The sequence below is a fragment of the Zalophus californianus genome, chromosome 10 (assembly GCF_009762305.2).
Source record: "Zalophus californianus isolate mZalCal1 chromosome 10, mZalCal1.pri.v2, whole genome shotgun sequence".
NCBI classification, from domain to species: Eukaryota; Metazoa; Chordata; class Mammalia; order Carnivora; family Otariidae; genus Zalophus; species Zalophus californianus.
The window spans coordinates 79,694,021-79,718,691 of NC_045604.1; the positions used below are offsets into that span (position 1 = coordinate 79,694,021).

Below are 24,671 nucleotides of genomic sequence, written 5' to 3' on the forward strand. Positions count from 1 at the left end.
TGAGACGTGTTAGTGCTGTAACCAGGACAGTCCCTGGCAAAGCAGGTTGGGTGGCCGCCCTAATCTAGAGTAACACGGAACTCCAAAGTCTAGCTACAAACATTAGCAGATGCGAAGGGTCCCATGCAACGCAGTCTGTCTGAAGGGAGTGCATACCCGAACCGTACAGAAGGGCCTAAACACTTGCAAGTAAAATCCACAAAACTGAATGCCTTGGACTAGTTTCCCTTGGAGCATTTGGTATTTTATAGACAAGACCTCAGACCCTAGGCATTGCTAATCCACATGGGGGTCTTAGAAGCAGAGCTACCATGAGTACATAACAGTTTGCATCCATGACGGGCTTCCTTCCTTCCAGATGATCTACCAAACCCAAGCCTAATGGCAACCTTTTAAGAAAGGATAAAAGGTCTTCCCAGAATGCTCTAAAATGATACCAGATTAAAACATTGTGTAATTATTTACAGGAAACGGAGGTGTGTCAGAGCATTTGGCTGAAAACACCATGTTTCCAAATAAATTTGGTAGAAAGCTAGGGGTGCTCTAAAACAGAGCAAAATATATGGCAACGAAAGGCAGAGGAGGATCTCGTCACTTCGGTCCAGAATGGTGTCAAGTGAGGATAAAGGAAAACCAGCAAGGACATCACTCCATCCCTGCCACCACCAAGGTCCGTCACAGGCCCTGTAATTTATGATCTCGTTTAATCCTCCAGACAACCCAAGAACATAGATGTCACAACCCTTGGCTTCCAGATAAGGAAGCAGATGCTCAGCAAGGTCTAGGAACAGCTCCTAAAGGACTCCGTTCTAAACTCAGGTCTTTCTGTCTCCAAAGAGCATATATGCTTTGAACACCTACTAGTGTCCAATACTGTGGTAGGGGCTGGGATGCAATACAAGCAGCCACACCATAGCAGGTGGGACACTTACTGAGTGCTCATCAGGTGCCAGAGATTGTGCGAAATGTTCCCCAGTCATTACCTCAGCCAGTCCTGATACACCTACTGCTTTCCATTCTTACTATTTTCCACAGTTGTCCAGAGTCTGAGGCTTACAGAGGGTAAGTAACTAGACCAAAGTCACCGGGTTAATTAGTCACATCCTCTGACTCCAAAATCCAGACTCTTAACTAGACCATGTGCGCTGGACAAACGCAGCAGATGACAGGCTGATCTTGGCACAGCATTAATGAAACAGACTACGGGGTTTAGAAGTAGAAGGAATCACTAGAAACTGGTACTTCTGGAGAAGTCTTCCAGAAGATTGGAACTGGAGCAGAACTGCACAGGAAGACCTGCTGCTCCTGCTGCGGGCAAGGACAATGACAACGGCAAGATGGGAGAGGATGGTGGAGGACGACGCTTCAGCCACCATTTATTCAGTGCGTATTTCATGCCAGGTTCTTTATCTTGCCTCTTCTCCACAGCAAGCCTCTGAAAGTAGGTACCATTATTAGCTTCGTTTTCCAGAGGAGGAGGCCCAAGGTCACGTGGCCATAACAGGACGCAGCTGGGGCTGGTACCCAGGCAGGGAAGATGGATGCTGTGGCCTGTGCTTCATCACTGCATCCGACTGCCCTGCTGCAACCAGAGGTGAAAGGAACACAAGAAACACACTCCATCGCCCAATGGGAAGAGCCGCAAAGTCACACTGCAGGATGGGGTGCACGGAAGGGTGCAGAATGGAGGCCATTTGTAATAAGTACACCACACGGGTGATGGCCTGAGCACATGACATGGTGGAGGTAGGCCAGGTGGCCAGTGGAAGGGACAATTTGATGAGGGGCCACACTGTTGGTAGAGAGTTCAATCAGGCAGCTGCAAAAGTCCTGGCCTGGGCATCCGGGGCTAATACAACAGAGGTGAGTCAAGGCTATAGGGAGAATGAGCCACACTGCGTAGGGGGTTGGGTGTGGAGGAAAGATGGTTCAAGAATGAATCCAAAAAGTTCACATCCTTATGACTGAAGGAACAATGAGATACTACCAAATGGAAAGGAAGTTCTAAGAAGAGCGAGTTTGGTTTTCCCATGATGAAAGTGAGTGGAACAACCAGGCAGATACCCAGGGAGAAGCACAGAGTGAAATCTGGCCTGGGGGTGGGTAAGTAATAGGGAAGCACAGAAGTGATGTGTAAGCTTCCATTGGTCAGGCTCTTTGTTACAAACAAGTAATTCTGGCTAGTTTAAGCAGAGAAGCAACTGACTAAAGGGTGTCAGGTAGCTGCAAATCAAAGAAAGCTGGAGAACCAGGTTTCAAGGCTAAAGAGGGGAGAAGCAGCACCTAAAATCACACGCAAAAATGCTTCCAGGGAGAAACACTGTGTGCAACTCCCCCAACCCTGGCCTGCCTGGTGACAGTGCCAATGGCCATGCGGGATGCTAATAACATTAGGACCCTGCCCACCGTTGCCCCTGGAAAGTGGGTGTAGCTGCCAACCCCTCACCAGGTCAGATCCTGCCTCTTTTGTGTCTACAGCTGAAGATTCAAAATCCACTTCAGGTGAGTCTGAGTGGTTGAAACCCGGTCACATGCCTGAGTCTTAGCTGCAAGGGAAGCAGGAAAAAGCATCAGGGCTTCTGGGCATCTGGCTTCAATCACAGCAGGTGGTTTCTGCCTCCCTCAAAGGTACTGGGAGACCAAGCATAAACATCCACTGAAAGCATCTGGTTCTGTCTTTTCCAAATAACCGATTGTTAAGTTTGCCCTCCACAGATAAAAAAAACCTTTACATGTCTCAGAACAGAGAGTTTAACATGGTGATGCTGCTAAGATTTTGAGGATGGTCGCACTCATCTTTGGTGAGCCTAGGGGCTGCTATAATGATATTGTCAATTTTTTTCTGCTGCTGGGTGCCCAGTGGTCCTGGGGCAGGCAGTCAGCAGGCCCTGTCACTGGGAATAAGGAAGCTGTCTTTTCTTCAGAATTGCTGCAAATCTCCCACAGCATGTGCCAAGGGTTTTTGAGGTCCCTGGGTTATGGACTCTGGGGACCATTTTTAATTTACCGATAAGCGAAATTTTAAAATGTGACATCTTTGAGTACCGCTGCCCTGGTCTATTAAACAAAGAAAAGCAACTCCCAAGACAATATCATCCTATTAACCTAAAGCTGATAATGTTGATGTGGCCCAGGGCTGGCAGGCTGGCCTAAACTGGAACTAGACCACACCTGTTTCTGCCTGCACACACTGGCATGGCCAAGCCCTTACATGGACACAGAGACAGATTCTTTTTGTATTTTGCAGCTTTAGATCCAAAAGAGCCCCTAGGGGTGGCTGTCATCATCAAACTCAAGTCAGGCACAATTGTCCCCCACCCGCCTTCACCCTTTTCCCTGAGTTTTCATGCAGCCTTGGCCCATCGGAGGGTGCCAGATAGAACGCCTGACTCTAGGACGTCTGTGCCCTGCGAGGGTCCAGTAAAAGGAGCCTGCCCTCTGAGTTTGAGAGCTGGGCTCAGCCACAGCATCCCATACTGGCTGGGCGGTGCTGGGAAAGCTCTCAGACCTGACAGCTGGCTCATCTGGAAGAAGGGATAAGAACACCATGATCTCAGCTGTGTTAACAGCTACCGTGGTGGCTCCCCACTACCATAAGTAACGACTATTTAGGGTAACAAGCTCTTCCCAATTTCTGTGGCCACTTTGGTTTACCTAACGATATGGAATGAGTCAGGAAAGACCGTTTTTGAAGCGATTACTTAAAAAAAATAAAAAGAAAGAAAGAAAGCTACAGATACCAGGAACTCAACTCAACTTAGTGAACTTGGTATTTAGTTTCTAAAAGTTGGGGTTTCATTTCCAGACAAAAAATTTCTTAATGAGGGCGCCTGGGTGGCTCAGTTGGTTAAGCGACTGCCTTCAGCTCAGGTCATGATCCCAGGGTCCTGGAATCAAGTCCCACGTCGGGCTTCCTTTGCTCTGCGGGGAGCCTGCTTCTCCCTCTCCCTCTGCCTGACACTCTCCCTGCTCTCTCTCTGTCAAATAAATAAATAAAATCTTTAAAAAAAAATTCCTTAATGAAAACTGTGGAGAAGAGTTAAGAGTCTTATGATAAATAGATTGATTCTCATCTACTGGAGATGGCAAACTGGCTTGACCTGAGTCAGAGAGCTGGGCCACTCTCCACCCCCTCCATTGTGTTGAGTGCCCTGGACTTTCATTTCCACATTACAAACACCCTCTCTTTTATTTTTACTTTTTGGGGGGGTGGGGTGGGGCTCAGACACAGAAGACAATAAACTTGATCTTTCGGGCCACTAGGGATGTTATTTAGTAAGAGGATAAAAAATACCAAAATGGACTAGTTATACCATATATTAGGACAAAGGCCCAATTTCTGCTTTTCTTAGTATTACCATTTGATTCAACAATCTACTTCTAGGAGTTTATCTCACAGACGAACAAAAGGTGGATAAGTAAACTGTGGTAGATCCACACCGTGGAATATTATCTGGATGTGAACAGGAGCGGAGCGCCGACAACTGCTTAGTGAACTTGGTATTTAGTTTAGGCAGGGGAGGAACCTTGAAAGCACGACACTCGGTGAAAACCGCCATTCATAGGAAACGTCCAGAATAGACCAACCCACAAAGTGTGCTGGTGGTTGCATAGGGCTGGGGGTGAGGAGGGGTTGGAGGGAAACAGGAAATGACTGCTAACGGGTGCACAGCTTCTTTGGGGGGTGACAGAAATGGTCTGAAATAGATGGGGTGATGGCTGCACAACTCTGTGAATATAATGAAACCACCGAACTGTCCACTTTAAACGGGTGAGTTATATGGAATGGGAATTATATATCAATAAAAAGCTCTCATTTCAAAAACCCAACTAGTAGAAGTAATTGTGGTTATTGTACAGTATTAAATTCCATACAGGATTCTAAGCACTTTTTAAAGTTTGATGAGAAGTGCCATGATTATCTGCACTTTACAGATAAGGAAACTGGGCCACGCAGAGAGGTAAGTCGCCCGAGGCTATCGGGCCGGTAGACAAGGGATCCCGGACTTGCGTTTCAGCAAGCTGACCTCACAGCCATTCCTAACGGTGGCACACATGCACATAGGTGCGGGTTCCAGCAGGGGCCCTAGGTCCTGGCCGTGACACAACGGGGACACAACAAAATGTCCACCAGCTGGGGACAGATGACAGACAACGTCCACTCTGGTAACTCGGGCGCCTGTACATGCTGCTATGGAAAACGACAGAAATGACACAAACAAATGCTCTTTTTTTCTCTCATTCTGCTTTTTTACAAACTGCTACACATGCATGCGTACATAAGCTTGACGACGTTCTATCATTTTTCATGAAGAACTACTGACTGGTTTTCTCCGAAGAGAAGTACATGAGTGGTAGCAGGAAGGCAGACGTTTTCCTGTATACCTTCTGGCACTGTTGGATTTGATCTGATGTTTGAAGCCATGCACGTGGCGGGTCACCCAGGACCACTCCAGCTTCGTGCAAGCTGCTCTGACCCAGCATGTCAGACCAGGGGTGCGCACCGCCCTCCCTCACAGAACAGCCTCTCTCTCTACGGTCACCAGATTCGTCCTTTTCTGTGGCCTCTCTCCTTGACCAGCCTGGATGCCTCCTGAGGCCAGGCACTGGGCCTGGTCCTTGCTAAGCTGCACCGCACACATACGCAGGCCCTCCATACCTCTCTGCTGTGATGGGTCGGACGAGTGAGTAAATGAACTACAGTCGAATGACCTGACTTCAACAACCAACGGAGCCGGAGCCGACCGGCGGAACAGGAGGACGCTGCTCTGGGACGTACCAGGACTGGGGACTCCATGGCACAGGCAGTCCTGAGTGCGACTTAAGAAAATGATTTATTTCTTTAATTAAAAACATTTAGTTTCATCTAGTGCCAGAGAATTTATAGAGCCATAACCCTTTCCATCTTGAATCCTTTCCATTATCTTCTCCTAATTAATTGAGGTATGTATATTCATTGATCTAAAACTTTGCAAGCCTAGGCATTACTCATGTAGTGATCTAGTGACACACTGCCAACAGATCAAGCTTAATCAGGTTCTACCGCTTTTTAAATTATACATGTTATTAGACAAAATTCATTTAATTTTGCATCTAACAGCTACAGCTTATTACACTGGCTGCTCCCAGACATTTACTGCAACTCACTGTTGAATATGTACTATAAGGCAACTTAGGATACAATCAATAAAACGTCTGACATAATTGGTTGCTTTGGTATGATATGGAATATGCCTTAATGTGTTTGTGAAAAAAAAAAAAGATGAAGGAAGGTATATTATCCGAGTGAAATTTCTGAAGTTGCTACCTTACAGATCAATACAAAATTTCTTCACAGAGTATTTATGGATTATGGCAGCAGTATTTCACCCAAATAATACATAAAGGAAGGCAGGAATAGTAAATTTTTTATACAACCCAAATAATGTATATTGAAAAGAACTTACCATGGTTTTCCAATAAACTATTCAGGAACTACTGCTGAATATAAATATTCAACAATCTAGAATTCCAAACATGCAGGTGAGTTTCTAAATTCTGCAGGTTACAAAACAGGTGCCCCTCAGCGGTTCTGGCACTTAAATGTGCCATGTTTCCAGTCTCTCATTATTTTTTTCATTTCACATTCTAATCACTTGACCAATTACCTGATAACTGAACTCCTTTGGGATCATGTTCCTTTTTAGTATTTCATTTAGTTGCAGAAAATAGGCCCAAAGAGGTGAAATGTCCCAATTCCAGGAAATGAGTGATTATAGAGCAAAAAACAATAAAAGGAAAGATATAAATGTTCCAATCAGCTAGGCACAAGCTAGAAAGACACTGGTTTGGTCTCTACAATATCACTTTGCCTGGGAACTCTGCATGTTTCTGCATCATCCCTCTGCCAACCCCGGAAAGCCCTAGCGTGAGGCAGAGGGTGGAAGAGGGCTCCAGAGCAGACTGCCACAGGTTCTTGGCCTGATGGTGTCTCTGATCTCAGCTGACCACGAGGGAACATGTCCTCAGATGGAAGTCGAGGGCAGGAGCACTCAGCTCCTAGGTTCTTTATCCTTCTTTTGAGTCATGGAGCCTTTGAAGGATCTGATGAAAGCTACAGACCTTCGCCCCACTCCACTCCCCAAGGCATCTCTGCAAGTACATTGGCTCTTGCCTAGTTTGACGGGACTCACTGGCTGGACGAAGCCTATTCACGGGCTTCACACTCAGGGCAAGAAACCGGACTCCAGACATCCCCCTGTCGGACCTTATATTACTTAGTGCCCCAGAAAGAAATCCTCATAAAAATTTTCTTTCAAATCTAAGACATTCTAGAAAAAGCTGTGCCCTCTTAGAGATGGCTTTGATTTTGTTTCTTTGACAACTGTCATTTTTTTTCTCTCTGGCTAATCTACCATCTTATCAACCACAGTGGCCCTTAGACCTGCCGATTTGTTTCAGCCCCTCCCTCAGATCTTGACTTCATAAATGAACTTATATTTTCTTTGGCCCTGACTGGTCATTCCTTACTTTTATTTTTTTATTGTGTGCTTCTGTTTATTTTCAGCCTTCTCAAACGCTTCATGGAATAAATGAACCAATACAAGGCTCTCAATTTTCAGTTTTTGATCCAAACACTGGAAGCCAGAGAGAAAGAATACAGAAGGGTTTTTGTTGTTTTCCTTAATCAAAAGGCAATTGTTCGCTACCTCCTGCTATTCAGCTCCAGCCATTTCTTTTCACTAAATAATCAAACACCCACATTTTCCTAGTCACAATTAAGCAGACTTTTTAGCCTCTAACTAAAGGTAGAATTTATACTTTGGTCAATTATAATATCCACATGTTTTGTGTGGACAGGGCAGCTCCAGAGGGCAAACAAGAGTGTATCGTCCGTACGTGCGCACGGAGACGGCTTCTTCATCTGGGGTCCACGGGGACCTGGGAACCTACATGGGGAAACACTACAATTTCAGTCACCTCTTTTATTTAGCATTTCCTCCTACTATTAAGTGGAAAATCACAGAGGTATTATTAAGGCTCCTGTGACTGTGTCACCAACAGAAACCACAAGGACTTTTCATATCCCATTAGAGTTGTTGTAGATCCCTCCCGATACTGTGGAAGCTCAGCACCACTTTGAAATGATGGTAGTGATTAGCCCTGCTGTTAGACTGTGTTGTATAACAGATCAACAAAGAAGTATGTACTTTACTCTATCAAATAATTTAAAAATATTTTGAGAAGTGTATTTCAGTATGCTTGGTTTCCTTTGAAATCCTATGCATTTTATTTTCTGCATTTGAAAAAAAAACATTATTCTGAGAGGTGGTCCAGAGGTGGTTTGCCAACCTGCCAAAGGGGTCCGAGGCACAAGACAGGTTAAGGTGCCCCGACTGGGGACAAAGAGCTGGCACAGCCAGCAGCGAGCACAGCCCCTCTGCCAAGACACCATGTGGCCAAGTGCTAGGGGGCTGGGGGGCTGGGGCCGGGGGGCATGATCACGGCTGCCAACAATGCTGCTTCTGATCACACAGCTAATCAGAAACAACTTTTCAAGTAATGCTCCAAGCTCCCCAATTAGTAATATTAGGTAAATTAGTTCAAACCACTTTCAATCAGCCTCGGCAGAAGGAAGGTACTGTCGCTGATTGCCTGGAAGCTTTAACAGGCTTCTAATGGATGTGAAGGATCTAAAGAGCCACGGGGCTGGCTGATTGCTGCAGGTTACCACTGCTCAGCATTCAGCCACACACAACCCCCTGGAAGGGCTGAGGCTGACAGCCCCGCCCATCCCAGGGCCTGGTGATAGCTGAACCCAGGCACGTCACTTCCCAGCACTCATGTCACCCCTTTTTATGTTTCTGTATGTTAAGCTGTATGGGAAAATGTCTTCAAATCTTGGCATTTCTTGGAGCTGGAGTAAGCACTTAAAATAAGAAACTCAAGACTAATGAATCACACAGGTGAGGAAATGAACATACGTTAACTGAGCTTTAAAAAAAAAACAAAACCAACAGCAACAAATCCTACTGTGATAGGGACAACAGGGTTTCTGTTCAGTGGAAACTTTCTGAGTAGCTACGGTGTGGTGGGCAGTGCAGACACTTATCACTTGTATGACAGGGACTGAGACGCTGGTGGCACCAAAGAGGGAATATGGAAGTGTGGGTCAATCCCCAAGAGATGTCCTCCGGGGAATCACACAACAAACTGATTAGAGCAGATCCCAAACCCAGCCAACCCATCCGACTTCAAGAAAAACTGACCCGTGTACACAAGAATGTCTGATAGAAGCATTGTTTAGATTAGCTCCAAGATGAGATTATCGGTATGGCCAGGGGAGAGGATTACGAGATCTAATCCATGGAATGCAATGCACTCATTAAAAGCCTGACATAAACCTCTGTGTATCAACATATAAGGATTTTCCAGGTACATGGAAGGAAAAAGTAAGTCACAGAGCAACGCGCATAGGATAATGACATTTATATAAGACATGGATGCTCACATATGGGGTGACCCCAAGGGAAGGACTTGGGTGAGGTCACACAGTTTATTCTAGATGTAGATTCTAAATCTTTACAAAGGGAAATATTGACATATTATATATGTAATTTAAAAATCTAATAAAATAATAAAATCAATCCCTATCTACCACGAGGTTTGACTACTACAAAAGATCAGAATGACACACACACACACACACACACACACAAAGAATGTCACGTGTCCATGTTTCTTTTTTCTAGGTCAAGCAAGGACTTTTGTCTGTTTTATTCACTGATATAGCGCAAGCACCCAGAACAAGGCCCGGCACAAAGTAAGCACTCAGTAGAGCTCTGGTAAATAAATGAACCGATTGTTCATTTAATCCAGAAATGTGTGCTGGTGCCTCCCGTGTGCTGGCCACTTGCTACGCATCATGGGAAACACAGAGTGATTCATCTGACCTGCATTCAGGGAACACCTTTCCCCTGACCAAGAGTGTCTGGCACTGGATGAAAAGACAGGCCAATACAAGCCCACCCCCCACCCCCCTGTAGGAACATGAATTAAGCTCAGAGGAAGGTGAACTTGTAGAGGTTGCAGGGATGAGATAAGGTCTTTCTTGGCCAGAGCCTTAATCCTGGCTTTGTTATTCAGTGCCTCTGAGGCTTTGCTTCTCGTAGTCTGTCTCGTACCAGAATTATGGTCATGTGTTTTGTGCCTACCCAGCCGCGGGAAAATGAACACCAGCCCTCCCGGATTATGTGAACGCTGGACGGACAAATGGCTTATTCTTTGCCTGAAGCCCAGCGCACTAAAGCACCCCATCTTTGCTCGATATGGCTTCATTTCCCAATTCTATCCATTCATCCTAGAATGAGAAATCTCCAAGTGGGGAAGGTGTCTTGATGGTCATTTGGCCATGGCTACTCCTATCTGGACCTTGGCCCAGCCATTCACATCTAATTTAAGGCAAAGGGCTACCAAACTACATGAAATAGGATTCTTCTGATTTCATCGGATCTTTTCAAAAAGCCACAATCCCCATTTACTAGTAATTCTACTTTAAGTTCCCACAGCATCTCCCAATTCCTAACCACCATGCTGCTGCTTTACTTTCCAGCCCTTGACAGCCATTATCTGCAGACATCCAGCCCCTTTCTGCCTGAAGTTTAAGACTTTTCCACCTAAGTGGATTATTCCGCACTTATCTATAGCAAACATCACCTTGGTGCATACATCCTCTCCTTCGGCTTGTCGGAGTCATTTCTGAATTCAAGTCCATTTTCATATTCAGTCCTTTTGGTCCCAAAAAGAATGGTGCCCCAAATTCAAATACAAGATGCCTGGGATCATTTTAACTTTGAAACTAAAATGTGGTTCCTGTGCAATGGTGTGCATATGTTACCTCGGGAGAAAGTTACACCAGAGGAAGGAAAAAGCCTTCTGCCTCTAGTGATAAAGGGCTTCGTCATCCATAAATCCAAAATTACCAATACTGCAGATCTGTATATTCTTATCCCAATGAGGGGCCAGGCCCGCTTTCAAACTGGGAGTTTTTCAAACTTAAAAACAGCAGTATTGGGCACGGGGCACATATTAAATGACACCCAGAGCTAGGTCTCAGGCAACATCCCATATGGAACACCATAGTATTTCACTTGCAAAACAGATGAATATTCTCACTAAGTAGGAATAAAAGGAGACTATAAATAGCCTCATGTCAGTTTAGGTCAGTTTTGCTGCCAACTGAGTTAGTGTTCAAACTTGAGAAAAACTCTTGGCTTTCAGAACTTTCTGGATTTTGGAATAGCAGATAAGGGATTATGCACATGGACATGACCCAGATCAAAGAACCAGTTCTAGCTCTCCTGACCATTCCACATAAAAGCATGCATGTGGGATCGTTTTCCTGAAGATTCTGGACAACTTCTGTTTTGACTGTGCACGGCAGAGGTCACTCCACTTTAGTTGTTCCAACTATTGTTTAGAAAGCAAAATAAGGGGCACCTAGATGGCTCAGATGGTTAAGTGTCTACCTTCGGCTCGGGTCATAATCTCTAGGCCCTGGGATTGAGCCCCGAGCTGGGCTCCCAGCTTGGCCAGGAGACTGCTTCTCCCTCTGCCTCTCCTCCCTGCTGGTGCCCCCTCTCTCTCAAATTCTCTTCTCTCTCTCTCTCAAATGAATTTAAAAAAAAAAAGAGAAAGCAAAATAAAAGCCACAAACTTAAAACATTTCCCTTCGAGAGCTGAGCATGGTAAATCTAAAGTAATAACAGTTCCCTTGTTAAGCACCATTATCGTTAACAGTTGAAGGGAATGTCCACAAACTACTAGTGCACACACAAAAATTGTACCTAATACAAAAAACACAGAGCCTGGTACATTTTTGTCTAGCAAGTGCTTCTCAAACTTGATTGTCCATAAGTTCACCTGGGGATCTCATAAAAATGCTGATTCCGTCTCATCAGATCTGGGTGCGGCGGAAATTCTACATGTGGAACGGGCTCTTGATGGCTGCTCGGGGGCCCACCCTTTGAGTAGGGAGGCTGCACTGTGAAGTATGTGAGGTTTGAAAACAGCTGGACCCGAGTGAGCTCCTGACTCCGCCACTTACAAGCCGAGTGACCCCCAGAAAAGTACTGACCTGCTCTGAGCCAGATCCCACCATCGGTTAAAAGGGAAATAACAAGGACACCCTCTTTTCATGACTCTAGTGAGTAGGTGAGCTAGCAGCACCAGGCAGATGCACACCCTGAACTGCATCCCATGCCATCTGCACGGTAGGCTGAAAATGGCCCCCAGAGATGTCCTCACCCCAAATCTGTGAATGTGTTATCTTACACGGTAAAAGGGGAGTTTGCAAATGTGATAAAGTTAAAGATCTTGAGATGGAGAGGTTAACCTGGGTTATCTGCGTGGACCAATAATCATAAGGGTGTTCATAAGAAAGAAGCAGGAGGGTAGGTTCACAAGAGAGAATATGAGAAGATGAATCAAAGATGAGAGAGAAGACGCTGTGCTGTTGGCTTTGAAGATGGGAGGAAGAGGCCACGGCCCAAGAAACGTGGGCAGCATCTAGAAGCTGGACCTTCTAGGAAGAGGGCAAGCCTGCACACCCACTCTAGACTTCTGACCTCCAGGACCGTAGGAGAGTAAATCTGTGTTTGTTTGAAGCCATGAGGTTTGTAGTGTTTGTTCCAGCAGCCATGGGATACTCATACACCAGCCACTGGAATAATGCTAACGCGGGCTTGCCTCGCTTCACGTAACGGAGGACTTCCGGAGCTGAATCATGAACCACAATGAAATCACATAACCGCTGCCCAAGCGGAGGTCAACAAAGGCTCTTCAAAGGAGCCTTTATCTCTAGGGAAGAATGTGTTCTGCATGCTCTGTTTTGTTTGGCTGTGGCAATTTTTAATCAATGGGCCAGACATGCACATTAATAACGAACCATGCTATGGCCTGAAAGGAACTCTTGTACTCGAACTGCATCACCACATTCTTATCTGTCAAGTCCTCACGTGACCTGCTGAAAACTCAGAAGGTTCCTGGGGACAGTACCAGTGGGTCAATGCCTCCACGTCAGGGCGACCCAACAGTCACCCTGGGCTTCAGCCTGAAGGACTGAAAAATCAATGGTCTCAATATTTGTACAAATCTCCACTTGCTATTTATAATGTGGCTTATCCCATAGAGAAGCTTTATAAAATAAGAAAAAAACTAAGGTAACCAAAAAGACATCTGCAGAATGAAAACATGTGATTCAAAACTAACTAGACTTTGTCCTGCATTTCTGGAGCTTTCCCTGAAGGCCGTGGTACCAGGAGGGCCCCTCACCATCCCTGGTTTCACACTTCCCTTACCTGGCTCTAAGCTCCACGGAAGAGCCGCCCTTTCATTTCCAACCATCATATCCACAGCACCTAGGGCTTTAACTGGCACTCAGTGGGCACACAGTAAGTATTTGTAGATGAACAAATATTGTGATGAATATGTATAATGGGAAAGTGCCATTATGACTTTCATTAGAAAGAGCATTATTCATAAAGTTCTTTTTTCTCTAGTTTGAACTTAAAACTACTTGGCCCAGGATATTATTTATGGAAGAATTAAAAGTATGCTTTCTGATTTTATTTGCTTATTAATACATGCATCTGATAATTAACAATGTGCTAAGCAGTCTAAGCAAATAATTACTTTTCTAGTGTCTGCCCCTGTGTATGAGCTAAATAAGGAGGAAGCCACTAATTGCATATTAAAAAATGGTAACTAGCTTTAAAACATTCTGTTTAATCTGAGACCACAATATTCAAAATAGTTACAGTCCTTCCACTGGCTCAGTTACAACCCCACAAAATAGTCCAACTCTTCAGAACAGATGTGAATTCTGCTCCGGTCACACTGAATATAAAATTATGTGCTCAAAAGATTGCCAGTTCACATTTATAAGGTCTTCTGCCCAATGGAAAAAGTGGATCATAAAAACCGTATCTTTTAATTTACTATGCTCAGTATATTTTATTCAGGAAGCAATGAGACCGCACAGAGAGCTTTCATTTTAAATCTTATTTTGAAATATGACTGAATACATTAACATAATTCAGAATGAGTCAGTAAACATCTACAAAAACATGTATATAATTTTAGTGAGTCCTATAACATTTCTGCTTTCTTTTTTCTTTTTTAAGATTTTATCTATTTATTTGGCAGAGAAAGAGAGAGAGTGGACAAGCAGGGGAAGCGGGAAGAGGGAGAGCAGGCTCCCCCCTGAGCAGGGAGCCCGGTGAGGGGCTTGATCCCAGGACCCCGGGATCATGACCTGAGCCGAAGGCAGATGCTTAACCGACTGAGCCACCCAGGTGCCCCTACATTTCTGTTTTCAAAGAAATGAAGCCACAGGACATAAAAATTGTAAAATTGGAATCTGACCTTCAAGTGTCCAACAAAAGCAGAAGTTTGCTTACTGGATGGTCCAGAGTGACAGATCTAGCTGATGTTACAGTGCATATTGGGCCAAATGATTCCAAAGAACCTAGCTAACAGCAATTCAGACCATTTGGAAGCAGTATTAATCTGGCCAACTATGGTATTACCTTGGCTTTACCTGGTAAACCAAGACTCCGAGTCCTGCTATGATTTCTAACTCCTTTAGAAACTAGGGCACTCTGTGGTCACTTTAGCAATGTACGATATCAGCACCAGGAAACCCTCGGTCGAGGGTCACCAAGGATGGCCCAGTCCACAAGCAGCTAAGATTTTACCTCTCTACAAAACAAAACTCAGCACCATCCTGTGAATGTACTTCTGTACCAAGCTGCTGAGACGTCCACCACCTGCACAGAGAGACGGAGTTGTCTGACCCTTCATTGTGAAGCCCCAGGCCATCGAGGTTTTGAATGCTTACTGCATCAATGGGCTCTTGGTTCGGAAATGGAGGCTCTGAGAAGGAAAGGGGTCGGTCCAAGTTTACCCAGCACATCAGTGGCGGGTGTGGAGCTGGGTCTCTGTCCACTGCCTTATTTTCCTTCTTCCCCACCTTGCCGCTTTTGCACAAGCCCAACAGCAGGACAGGTTCTCCGGGGATGACCACCCTGGGTTCTCCCCAGTGGGACCCAATGAATGACATGGGCATGTCCACATCCATGACTTTGCGTTAAATACCTATAAACAGAGAACGAGGGCAGGCCTGAGGGTTCCTCTTGCTCATGATACTCACTGGACCTTGGGGACAGTGATTTTGGGCAGCCCCTTTCCCATTCTCACATCTTCATTTTGGGATTCTTCTGGAGAGGTAGGCTGCCAGACAAGTGAACCTTGAGGGGGGAAGAATGAATGCACCCCAGCTTACCACAGAGTGCCTCAGCTTCTAAAGGCCCTGGAAATCACAAGACTTAGAGCCCAGGTTTACAAGACAGTATTAGCCAAAGCAAACATGCATGGCCACCACGGTGTTTTCTGCAATGGTCTTCAGGCCCACTGTTGCTCCAAAGGCAGAGACCGCTGTTCCACTAAGGGTGGCCATGGCGGTCTACTCTACCTCTCTGATGGGCAGGTGCAGTTCCATCTGCTTATACTTGCTCACTGGGCTTTACTCTTGCCTGGGGGAGAAGGTATCAGAGGAGGAAACAAAAATGCAAGAGAGTTCTAGAAGGCAATCTCTTATTTTTACATTCTCTCTCTCTTGTCTTGAGGGGAATCATTCTGCTCTTCAGACCGCATTGCTGCAGTAGAGATGACCCCCACCCTGGCTTCAAGGCGCCACGTGAGCCGGACAGCTATCAGTCTGGGACTTTGAATGGACCACCAAGAATAAGGCTCTTTCTTTCTGTTGTGGGTTCTGTGAGAAGGATGTAAAGCTGGAGCTCCCAGGAGCCACGACCTAGAGGGAATGCCTGCGTAAGAATGGAGTCAACCCAGAGGAAAGCGGGGCTGAGTGAGAGCCCAAGTCCTGATAACAACCTCTGAGCCTCTGGATCCAGCCATACCTGAAGCCCAGATTTGCCCCTGGATGTTACAGTCCCATAAAGGAACATGCACCTTTAATTTAAAACAAAAATTCAGTTTAAGTTAGATTTCTGTCACTTGCAAATGAAAAAGCACAAAGACAGGAGAAATTAAAGTGTAAGAAGAGAGGAAATAAGAGAAGATTACACTTATGGATATGGTATCTGGAAGCAGTTCAAGTTTGTCCCCTGGAAATAAAGGTGACATGTGGGAGTCTGTTCCATTTTTCAGAGTAAGTTCAGATCAACAGAACTGTAGCTCTGCCTAATTACTGTGATTAATCTCGCCAAATTCTAAATATAAAATGAGGGTGAATTTCCTGACGTTCAAGGATACTCCAACAGCCATGGAGAGAAGGAAGAGGCCATTACCGAACAAAGACATCTCTTAAGAGAAATCTTTTTTTTTTTTCCCCCGTTCAAATGCAGTCATGACTGGGAGGAGAGAGGTCACATCAACGGCGTAAGTCTTACCTGGCATGGCATGGATGAGGTCCCCGCAAAGCACAAAGAACCTGGGTTTGGGCTTCAGCTTGTTGATGGCCTCAACAGCTTGCTCAGTTAGACGGATCTCCTGCCCCACTCGTCACCACCACTGTCACTGTCCCCAGTGGACCAGGCCTTCATTAGTCCGAACTGTGGGTCTGCGCCTTGGATGAAGTAGAACGGGCCTTTCCATTCCCTTTCCTTTTCTTGTAAAAACAAAAGATGAAAAAAAAAAAAAAAGGAGAGGGAAGAAATATTATAAAATCTGTCAGGGAAAGCATCCAGGTTATCGTGCAAGTGGATACAATATTTTTCTTAAATTAAGTAGGTCATTTTAATAAGCTGCTGTTCAAACATACCATTTTCCTGTCATAGTCTAGAGGATTTTGATTTATACTAATTATGCCTGGGACCTGGTGATTCCCAAAGGCTAGGAAAGACCACGTGGGCCACAAAAGCCAGGCAGCCAAGCTGTTTGTTTAAAACTAGCCGGCCAAAATGGAGCGCTGAGGCAACCAGCAATGCTGTATAGAGGATATTAATGTTTAATAATAGTTTTTAAATTAGAATTAAAAATACCAGAAATTGAAAGCTGCCAGAAGTATTATATTTAAATTACTAGGTGAAATGCTTTCGAATCTTTTATGCCAGGCTTAATGGCACAATTTGCACTGTTTCGGGGGATGTGACAGAATTTTAATTATAAAACTTGGAGCTTGGAAGCTCTGGCTATCTGGTAGGAAATGCAAGTGCCAGAAATGAAATCTTGAAATGAGTTAGTCAACGAGGAAAAAAAAAACTCGATGCTAACATTTCAAAGGCTGCATGATGTGGGCTTAAGCGAGGTGTGAGGCTAGGGAGTGGGTGGAAGCGGGGGTAGGGGGAGGAAGGGAGAGGGGATTCTTTCTGTTCTTGGAAAGGGCACTAGATCGCTTGCACCAAAATTATTAGGTGTGCCCTTCCTATTGGTTCTGCTGAACCTAAGCTCTGCGGGCCACAGGTCTCTACCCTTGTTAGCCAAAAGGACTGCAACCAGTAACTGCTTTTGCAGAGCTGGAATGGCCATTGGTGGGCATGGAAGCCCTGTGGGTGTCAAACCTCACCCCCCGCCCCTGGTGACAGCATCCTTTCTTCAAACAAAATCTTATATGGTAGACCAATGTTGAAAAACAGAGCCTCCTCTCCCTGAGACCCCCAATCTATAGCCCCTGCATTTATCCACTGAGAAAACGGAGGCCCAGAGAGGGGACGTGACTGGCCTAACGGTCACCAGCCATCAGTGGCAGGGACAAAACTACCCCACAATTGTGAGGCTGTTTTCTTCTTTTTAACAAATTAGTATATTTTGCATGTTAACTGAATAAGTGGCATTTCCTTTGGAAGTCATGAAGATATTACGATTTCCAAAAAGCTCCTTGGAGTCATTTCACGTCTGTGTGCTCAATTCATTCATTGATTCTGTAAGTATTTACTGAGAGCCTACTGTTGGCCATACGTGGTGCTGATGATACATGGCTGGACCTAGACAGAGGAGGCCCCTGCTCTCCTGGGCCTTAGTCCTCCTGGGGGAGACAGACTGTGAACAAGGAAATGAGCAGGGAATGGTGCCGGGGCACCAGGTCGAGGAGCGGGAAGGCAGAACTGATGGCTAATTTCAACTGGATGCACAGAGAAGGCCTCTTTCTGAAGCATGTCATCTACACTGAGATCTCAACCGGCAAGGAGCCAGTCTAACCTTTCTAAGTTTCATTGCCACCCTCCCACCCACCGTGCCTTGCTTACTGTCATCTTAGAGTGGATCTCTGACTTTAGGCCTCCCTTCCTTCTCAATTCCTTTTTCAGAAGCCAAAAATGCAAGCATGCGAACTACCTGCAGATAACTGTATAGAACAAATTCTATATGCAAGTTAATCCACCAGTTCTGGACCCACCGCTCAGACTGTTAGCTGCTTAATCAAATCACAACCAACTTGAACTCAATCTGAACAAGGAGTGCATAAAACCCTGGAGTATGCATCTTGTTGTTAAGTACGGGGATCGAGCGTGATGATGGATGTGAACTCGTATTTATGGAGCCCTTACTACCTGTGGCAGAAGGACTCCAAGAAGGTCCCAAAGATCCCTGCATTGTGATATTCACGTCCTTATGCAATCCCCTCCCCTTGAGTGTGGCCTGCACCTACAGACTTTGTTCTCATAAGCAGAATACATCGATGGGATGTCCCTTCAGGGATTAGGCTACACCATGATATGGAAACAATCTAATTGTACCTCGATGGATGCATAAAGTAAATGTGGTATATATGTACGATGTAATAGTATTCAGTCTTAAAAAGAAGGAAACCCTGCCATTTGAAATAACATGGATGGACCTAGAGGGCACTCTGCTAAGTGATATAAGCCAGCCACAGAAAGACAAATACTACCTGATCTCACTTCCATGTGGGTTCTAAAATAGTCAAACTCATAGAAGCAGAGAGTAGAACGGTGGTTTCCAGGGGCTGTGAGGGGGGGAAATGGGAGAGGTGATGGTCAAAGGGTACAAAGTTTTAGTTCTACAAGACAGAGAAGTTCTGGAGACTTACTTGCAGCATAACGTCCACAGCTAACAATACTGTACTGTATATGTGAAATTTGCTAAGAAGGTAGAATCTATGTTAACTGCTCTTACCGCACACATAAATAATAATAATATAATAATAACAAAGAGGTTGCAGGAAACTTTCGGAAAAGATGGTACGTATGTTTACGACCTTGATGGTAGTGATGGTTTCACAGGTGTTTACTTATCCCCAAACTCATGGGCTTGTACACATTAAATATATACAGCTTTTTACATGTCAATAATGCCTCAATAAAATGGTTAAAAAGAGAGAGAGGAGAGGAAGAGAGATCAGGCTAGAAAAAGACCATGACTTTCATCTTGCTCGCTCTCTCTCAGAGCCGTTCCTCTGGAGGTAAAAGGCTGCCATGCTGTGACTCACCTACTGGAGAGGCCAACATGGTAAGGAACAGAGGAAACAGCCTGTGAAGAGCGGAGACACTCCAGGCAACAACCCAGAAGGAGCGGAATCCTGCCAACAACCACGTGAGCAGACTTGGAAAAGGACTCTCCCTTAGTCGGGCGGTCAGATGAGATCACAGCCCCAGCTGACATGGTGCCTGAACCCTGTGGGAGACCCTGCAGCCAAAGGATCCTGCCAGGCAGCCCTCAGATCCATACTGAAACTGTGAGATAGCTCTTTCAAGCTGCCGAGTTTCATGGTACTCTGCTACAAAGTAATAACAGATACTGAGCATTAAAGATACAGAGTCACCAAGACTTCTTCAGGAGTTGAAGGCTGGTGTCATAAAAAAACAAAACAAAACGAGATTCCAATTTGTGTTTTAAAATTAATTGTTAGCATTATTCATTTATTATACTTGAATAATAACCTTTTTACACCGAATGCTTTTAGCGACATTCCTGTTTCTCAGGCAGTTTGCAGAGCTGTTTAAACTGGGTTAATTAATCAGAACCAGATCAGGGAGGTGATCGTCACCCCAAGGTTGGTGCATAAATCAATCTTCTATAACAGAAAGAATTTATAAACAGTTTTCTACAGCAAACATTTTAACGAATATAGTTTCCTACAACAAATAGTCATCGTCTCAAAAAGTCAATAGTCCTTGGAGGTATTAAAATAAATCTTTCATTATTATTTGCTTACTTAGTAAAATCTTGGATAGAATCTCAATTTTATGATGACAAGGTACAAAATAAATAGACTTGACCTGAAATAAATGACAGCTCACCTGCCTTATCTATGTAATAAGAGCAATTTGTTGACTTGACACTCTGCCTTCTCAAAAGCACCTGGGTCCTCTTAAAGTTCTACTACAGAAGCTTGTGGTCTTCAGTCTCATCTTAATATTAATCAAGGCTGCATTATGGGTATTTGAGACTTATAATGCTTAGTTGCAGAGGGAGGAATCTTTTGTAATACCTTCCCCATCCCTCAAAACATTATGAAAGTGAATGCTTGGGGTGCCTGGTTGGCTCAGTCGTTAAGCGTCTGCCTTCGGCTCAGGTCATGATCCCGGGGTCCTGGGATCGAGCCCGCATTGGGCTACCTGCTCCGCGGGGAAGCCTGCTTCTCCCTCTCCCACTCCCCCTGCTTGTGTTCCCTCTCTTGCTGTGTCTCTCTCTCTGTCATATAAACAAATCAAATCTTAAAAAAAAAAAAAAGTGAATGCTTAACACTTGCCTTAAACTATTTTGCCAAAGTCCAGAGTCACACCCAGGGCAGGGCACAGGTATTAGCTGACATCTACATCTTGCTATGCCATCTCCTGCAGGGCAGAGCACGTGTCTGACCCTGGCACAGTCCAGCTGCTTTCTTTAGACTCCCTGAAAACATTGTTCCGGCCATTCAAGCCACAGAAGTTCAGAATGTTGAGGTCCATTCCCGAAGCAACCCAATACACAATCAGAGCATTTAAAAAAAAAATTTATTTATTTGACACACACAGAGAAAGAAAGTGCACAAGCAGAGGGACAGGCAGAGGGAGAGGGAGAAGCTGACTCCCCGCTGAGCAAGGAGCCCTATGCGGCTCAATCCCAGGACCCTGGGATCATGACCTGAGCCGAAGGCAGACACTTAACTGACTAAGCCACTCAGGCACCCCAATCAGAGCATTTTTCATTACTGAAAAAAAGAAAGACACTTAGGCATCCAGCAAGTTTTTTTTTTCCCCTAGTCAAAGAACTTAACTATGGGACTGCTTCGTTAAGTGGTAAGGGCCTGATAACCCCACAAAAAGGAAAACTGCTGGAAGTGGAGGCTGAGGGAGACGGTAGGTATGACAAGAGGGCACCAATGAAGCATGCTGCCCTGGGAGTGAGGAGCAGGGCTGGGTCTACACCTCGGGCCTCAAGGTGTGGCCCCGGCACCAGCATCAGCACCTGCGAGCTTGCTCAAGAGGCAGCATCTCAAGCCCAGCCCAGACCTACGGAAGCACAGTCTGCATTTTAACAGATACCCCACGTGATCTGTTTGCAAATCCAAGTTTGAAAAGCACTGACCTGTAACTAATCAAGGAACTGCTTAAACGTGTTTGATCAGAAACAGGTGCAAAGTGATTTTTGTTTCCCTAAATTGAAATAATGGCTTGGAGGATTGGTTGTTGTTTTGCCTATTTTCCTGTTGATGGTTTTTTGTTTGTTTCATTTTATTTTTGTTTTGCACATGTTCTTGTTCATTTTTAGGTCCCTATCTGTGTCCAGCCCGGTAATTTCCAAAATTGATAAAAGAATGCAGTCAGGGACCCTAACTGGTGACTATGATGAGGCCAAGGTCAAATTTTGAGATAAACTAAGTACTTGTAGAATGAATGCATTAAAGAATAAAGTGAGGTTGATTAAATTGAGACCTCATTTCTGATCTACATGGTACCAAAACAAGACTACAGTCTTTTGAAACATTTGACACAAACTTCTGGTAGTGTCTATAGGGTACTTACTAATACATCATAAAGCATGCAGGTATTTAAAACACCCAAGTCTTCCATAAATAAGGATGTCTGCAGTGAATTGAATGTTTTTCAATGTTAATTTTTGTAACAAATTCACAGAGACGGTGTATTAGCCATCTACTGCTATTGTAACAAATGAACACAAATGTAGTAGCTTGAAACTACACATTTTACTATCTCAGTTTCTGTGGGTTGGGGATCTGGGCATGGCTTAGCCGTGTTCTCTGCTCATGGTCTCTCACAAGCTGAAATGAAAGTGTCAGCCAGCACTGAGGTCTCCCATGAAAACTCACGTGGGGCAGGATCTGTTTCCAAGCTCACTTACGGGGTTGTTGATAGGTTCCTTGCTGGCTGCGGACCAGAAGCTACCCTCAGTTCCTTGCCATGTGGGCCTCTGCAACATGGCAGCTCATAACATGAAAACTTGCTTCATCAAAGCCAGCAACGGAGAGTGTCTGCTAGCAAACCGAAGTTATCCTCTTATGTAACATGGTGATGGCAGCGATATCCCATCACTCTGCTGTGTTCTATTCATTATCATCAAGTTGCTAAGGCCAGCCCACGCTCAAGAGCAGAAGATCACACACGCCATGAATACTAGTAGTTGGCGATCACTGGGGCCATCTTAGAGTCTGTCTGAAACAGAGGGTACTATTAAACAAGGCCTAGCCTCACATACTTAACCACACCACTTAACACCTGACCCTCCTGTACTGAGCTGAGTGAGCCCATTTATTGCAGCCTATCCCAGGGAGGCTGAAGGCTTACCTTATAGAAGCCAACCTTTGCCCACTACAGCATTGGATATTTTCAGTGCGGGAGGTATTTACAGAATTACTAACCCCCTTATTTAACCAAAAGGGGATACTGAGGCCTGGCTCGGGATCTTAGTTATGCTCAAGTTCAAGATCACACAGTTAATGAGCAGTGGCTTCTACTGTTCAGAATCTCAGTGCTGCTGAGCTGGCCTGGAGGGCAGAGAGCCATAAAGGAGACGCAATGTGCCTTGGGCTGCCTGCAAGTTGTCCACCTCCATAAAGACATTTTTATCTCCAAAAAGTTTCCTTCAAATGGAACATCTTGGTAAATAAGAAGATTGTACACAAAGATAATGCTGGCAGACCCAGAGCTTTTCCCCAGAAGGCTGTGATGCTCACAGTCCCTGCCAACAGCACAGGGCTGATTCAGGGTATAGGCTAGAGCCCAGAACATCCATCTTCTATGGGATGCTAAGTGGTGATCTTCTCCAGAAATTACAAACTCCAGGTCTCTGGCTGCGGTCTGGCTAGCAGGTGTGTTTTGTTTGGCCCACATAATAGTTATAAAATTCTGAATTTGTTGCCAACATTTTCAATTCATGAGTTTCATATAGATCCCTGGTTTTCTAGATTCTCTTGGAAAATCCAGCCAAACCAGGCCCAATTGGAGTATGCTGATTGGCTGGGCTGGGCAGTGGCTGCTCCTCGAAGGGGGCATGTGGTCTCCCATTCACCATGGTCCACAACTGGCCCCATTCACCACCTGGTCCCTGTGGACGTGTGCAGTGACAAGCCCGTATCTATGGTAACTCTTCCATTGTGCTTAGAGGTGCAGAAGAAGAAACTCAGCAAGGTCAAGGTTAAATACCTTGCTCGAGGTCTAACGGGCTGAGAGGCAGAACCAGGCCTGTTATTCCACAGAGCCCTGACTTCACGGCAGGTGGGTCACATAGGGGAGACTGTAGAGAAGATCTATCTAGCTAGGACTGCCAGTCTGTCCACAGGATAAGTGAGAAATATATTATATGTATAATATATATAATATGCACATTATATATATATTTATTATATTATTATATATATGAAATTATGGTAATTTATTATGGTACCATAGCCTGAATCAAATTCTAAAATTTAGCTTTTAAAAATTTAAATCAGGGGCGCCTGGGTGGCTCAGTCGATTAAGCATCTGCCTTCGGCTCAGGTCATGATCCCAGCGTCCTGGGATGGAGCCCCGCATTAAGCCCCGCTGAGCCCCACGTCTCCCTTCTCAGCAGGGAGTCTGCTTCTCCCACCCCCTGCTCTTGTGCTCTCGCTCATGCTCTCTCTCTCTCTCTCCCGATCTCAAATAAATAAAATCTTTAAAAATTTCTTTAAAAAAATTTAAATCAATTTAAAAATATTTTTATAAAAGAAAAACTGGCCTCAGATAGAAATCTGATTCAGCCCTTATATAGAGAGTATCAGGATTTGGCCTCTTCCAGATTTTAGCTAAATGATAGAGACTGTCATAGAAACCATCTTTCAAAGCTGAGAAATAAAAAGACAGTGGATTTGGGTGGTATTAAACCATAGACAGTAAAGGCCTGTGAGTCTTCTTTAAGCATTACTGGGTACAAAGCAACTGTACGCAGAGAAGAATCTTAAAAACCTTTAAAAACTCACACAATGCCTTACCACTAATCATTCCTATGAGACTGTTTACGTGCCAATATCCTGCCTGAAAGACAGATATTCAGATTGCAACTGCTCTTTGAGATTAATATCAGGAACTAGATGCTTTCTTAAATCTGTGTCGGTCAATACATTTCCTCTCCCTCATTTTTATTATACCTTTCAGGCATATTTGTCCACTCTTAATGAAAGCTGACTTTTTAACATATACCAAGAATTAGAAATTTCATTGATCCTTTTGCTATTACCAGTTAATAAATGA

At 44.7% G+C, this 24,671-nt stretch overlaps 1 protein-coding gene across 1 annotated transcript in view; it reads right to left on the reverse strand.

Moving 5' to 3' along the window:
* The window catches only part of CPPED1 (calcineurin like phosphoesterase domain containing 1), a 103,268-nt gene that overhangs the window by 63,589 nt on the left and 15,008 nt on the right, over window positions 1-24,671 (reverse strand). Inside the window, 2 exon segments of the mRNA XM_027614181.2 lie at window positions 16,452-16,553; window positions 16,556-16,669. Coding sequence (XP_027469982.2) covers window positions 16,452-16,553; window positions 16,556-16,669 — 216 coding nt within the window.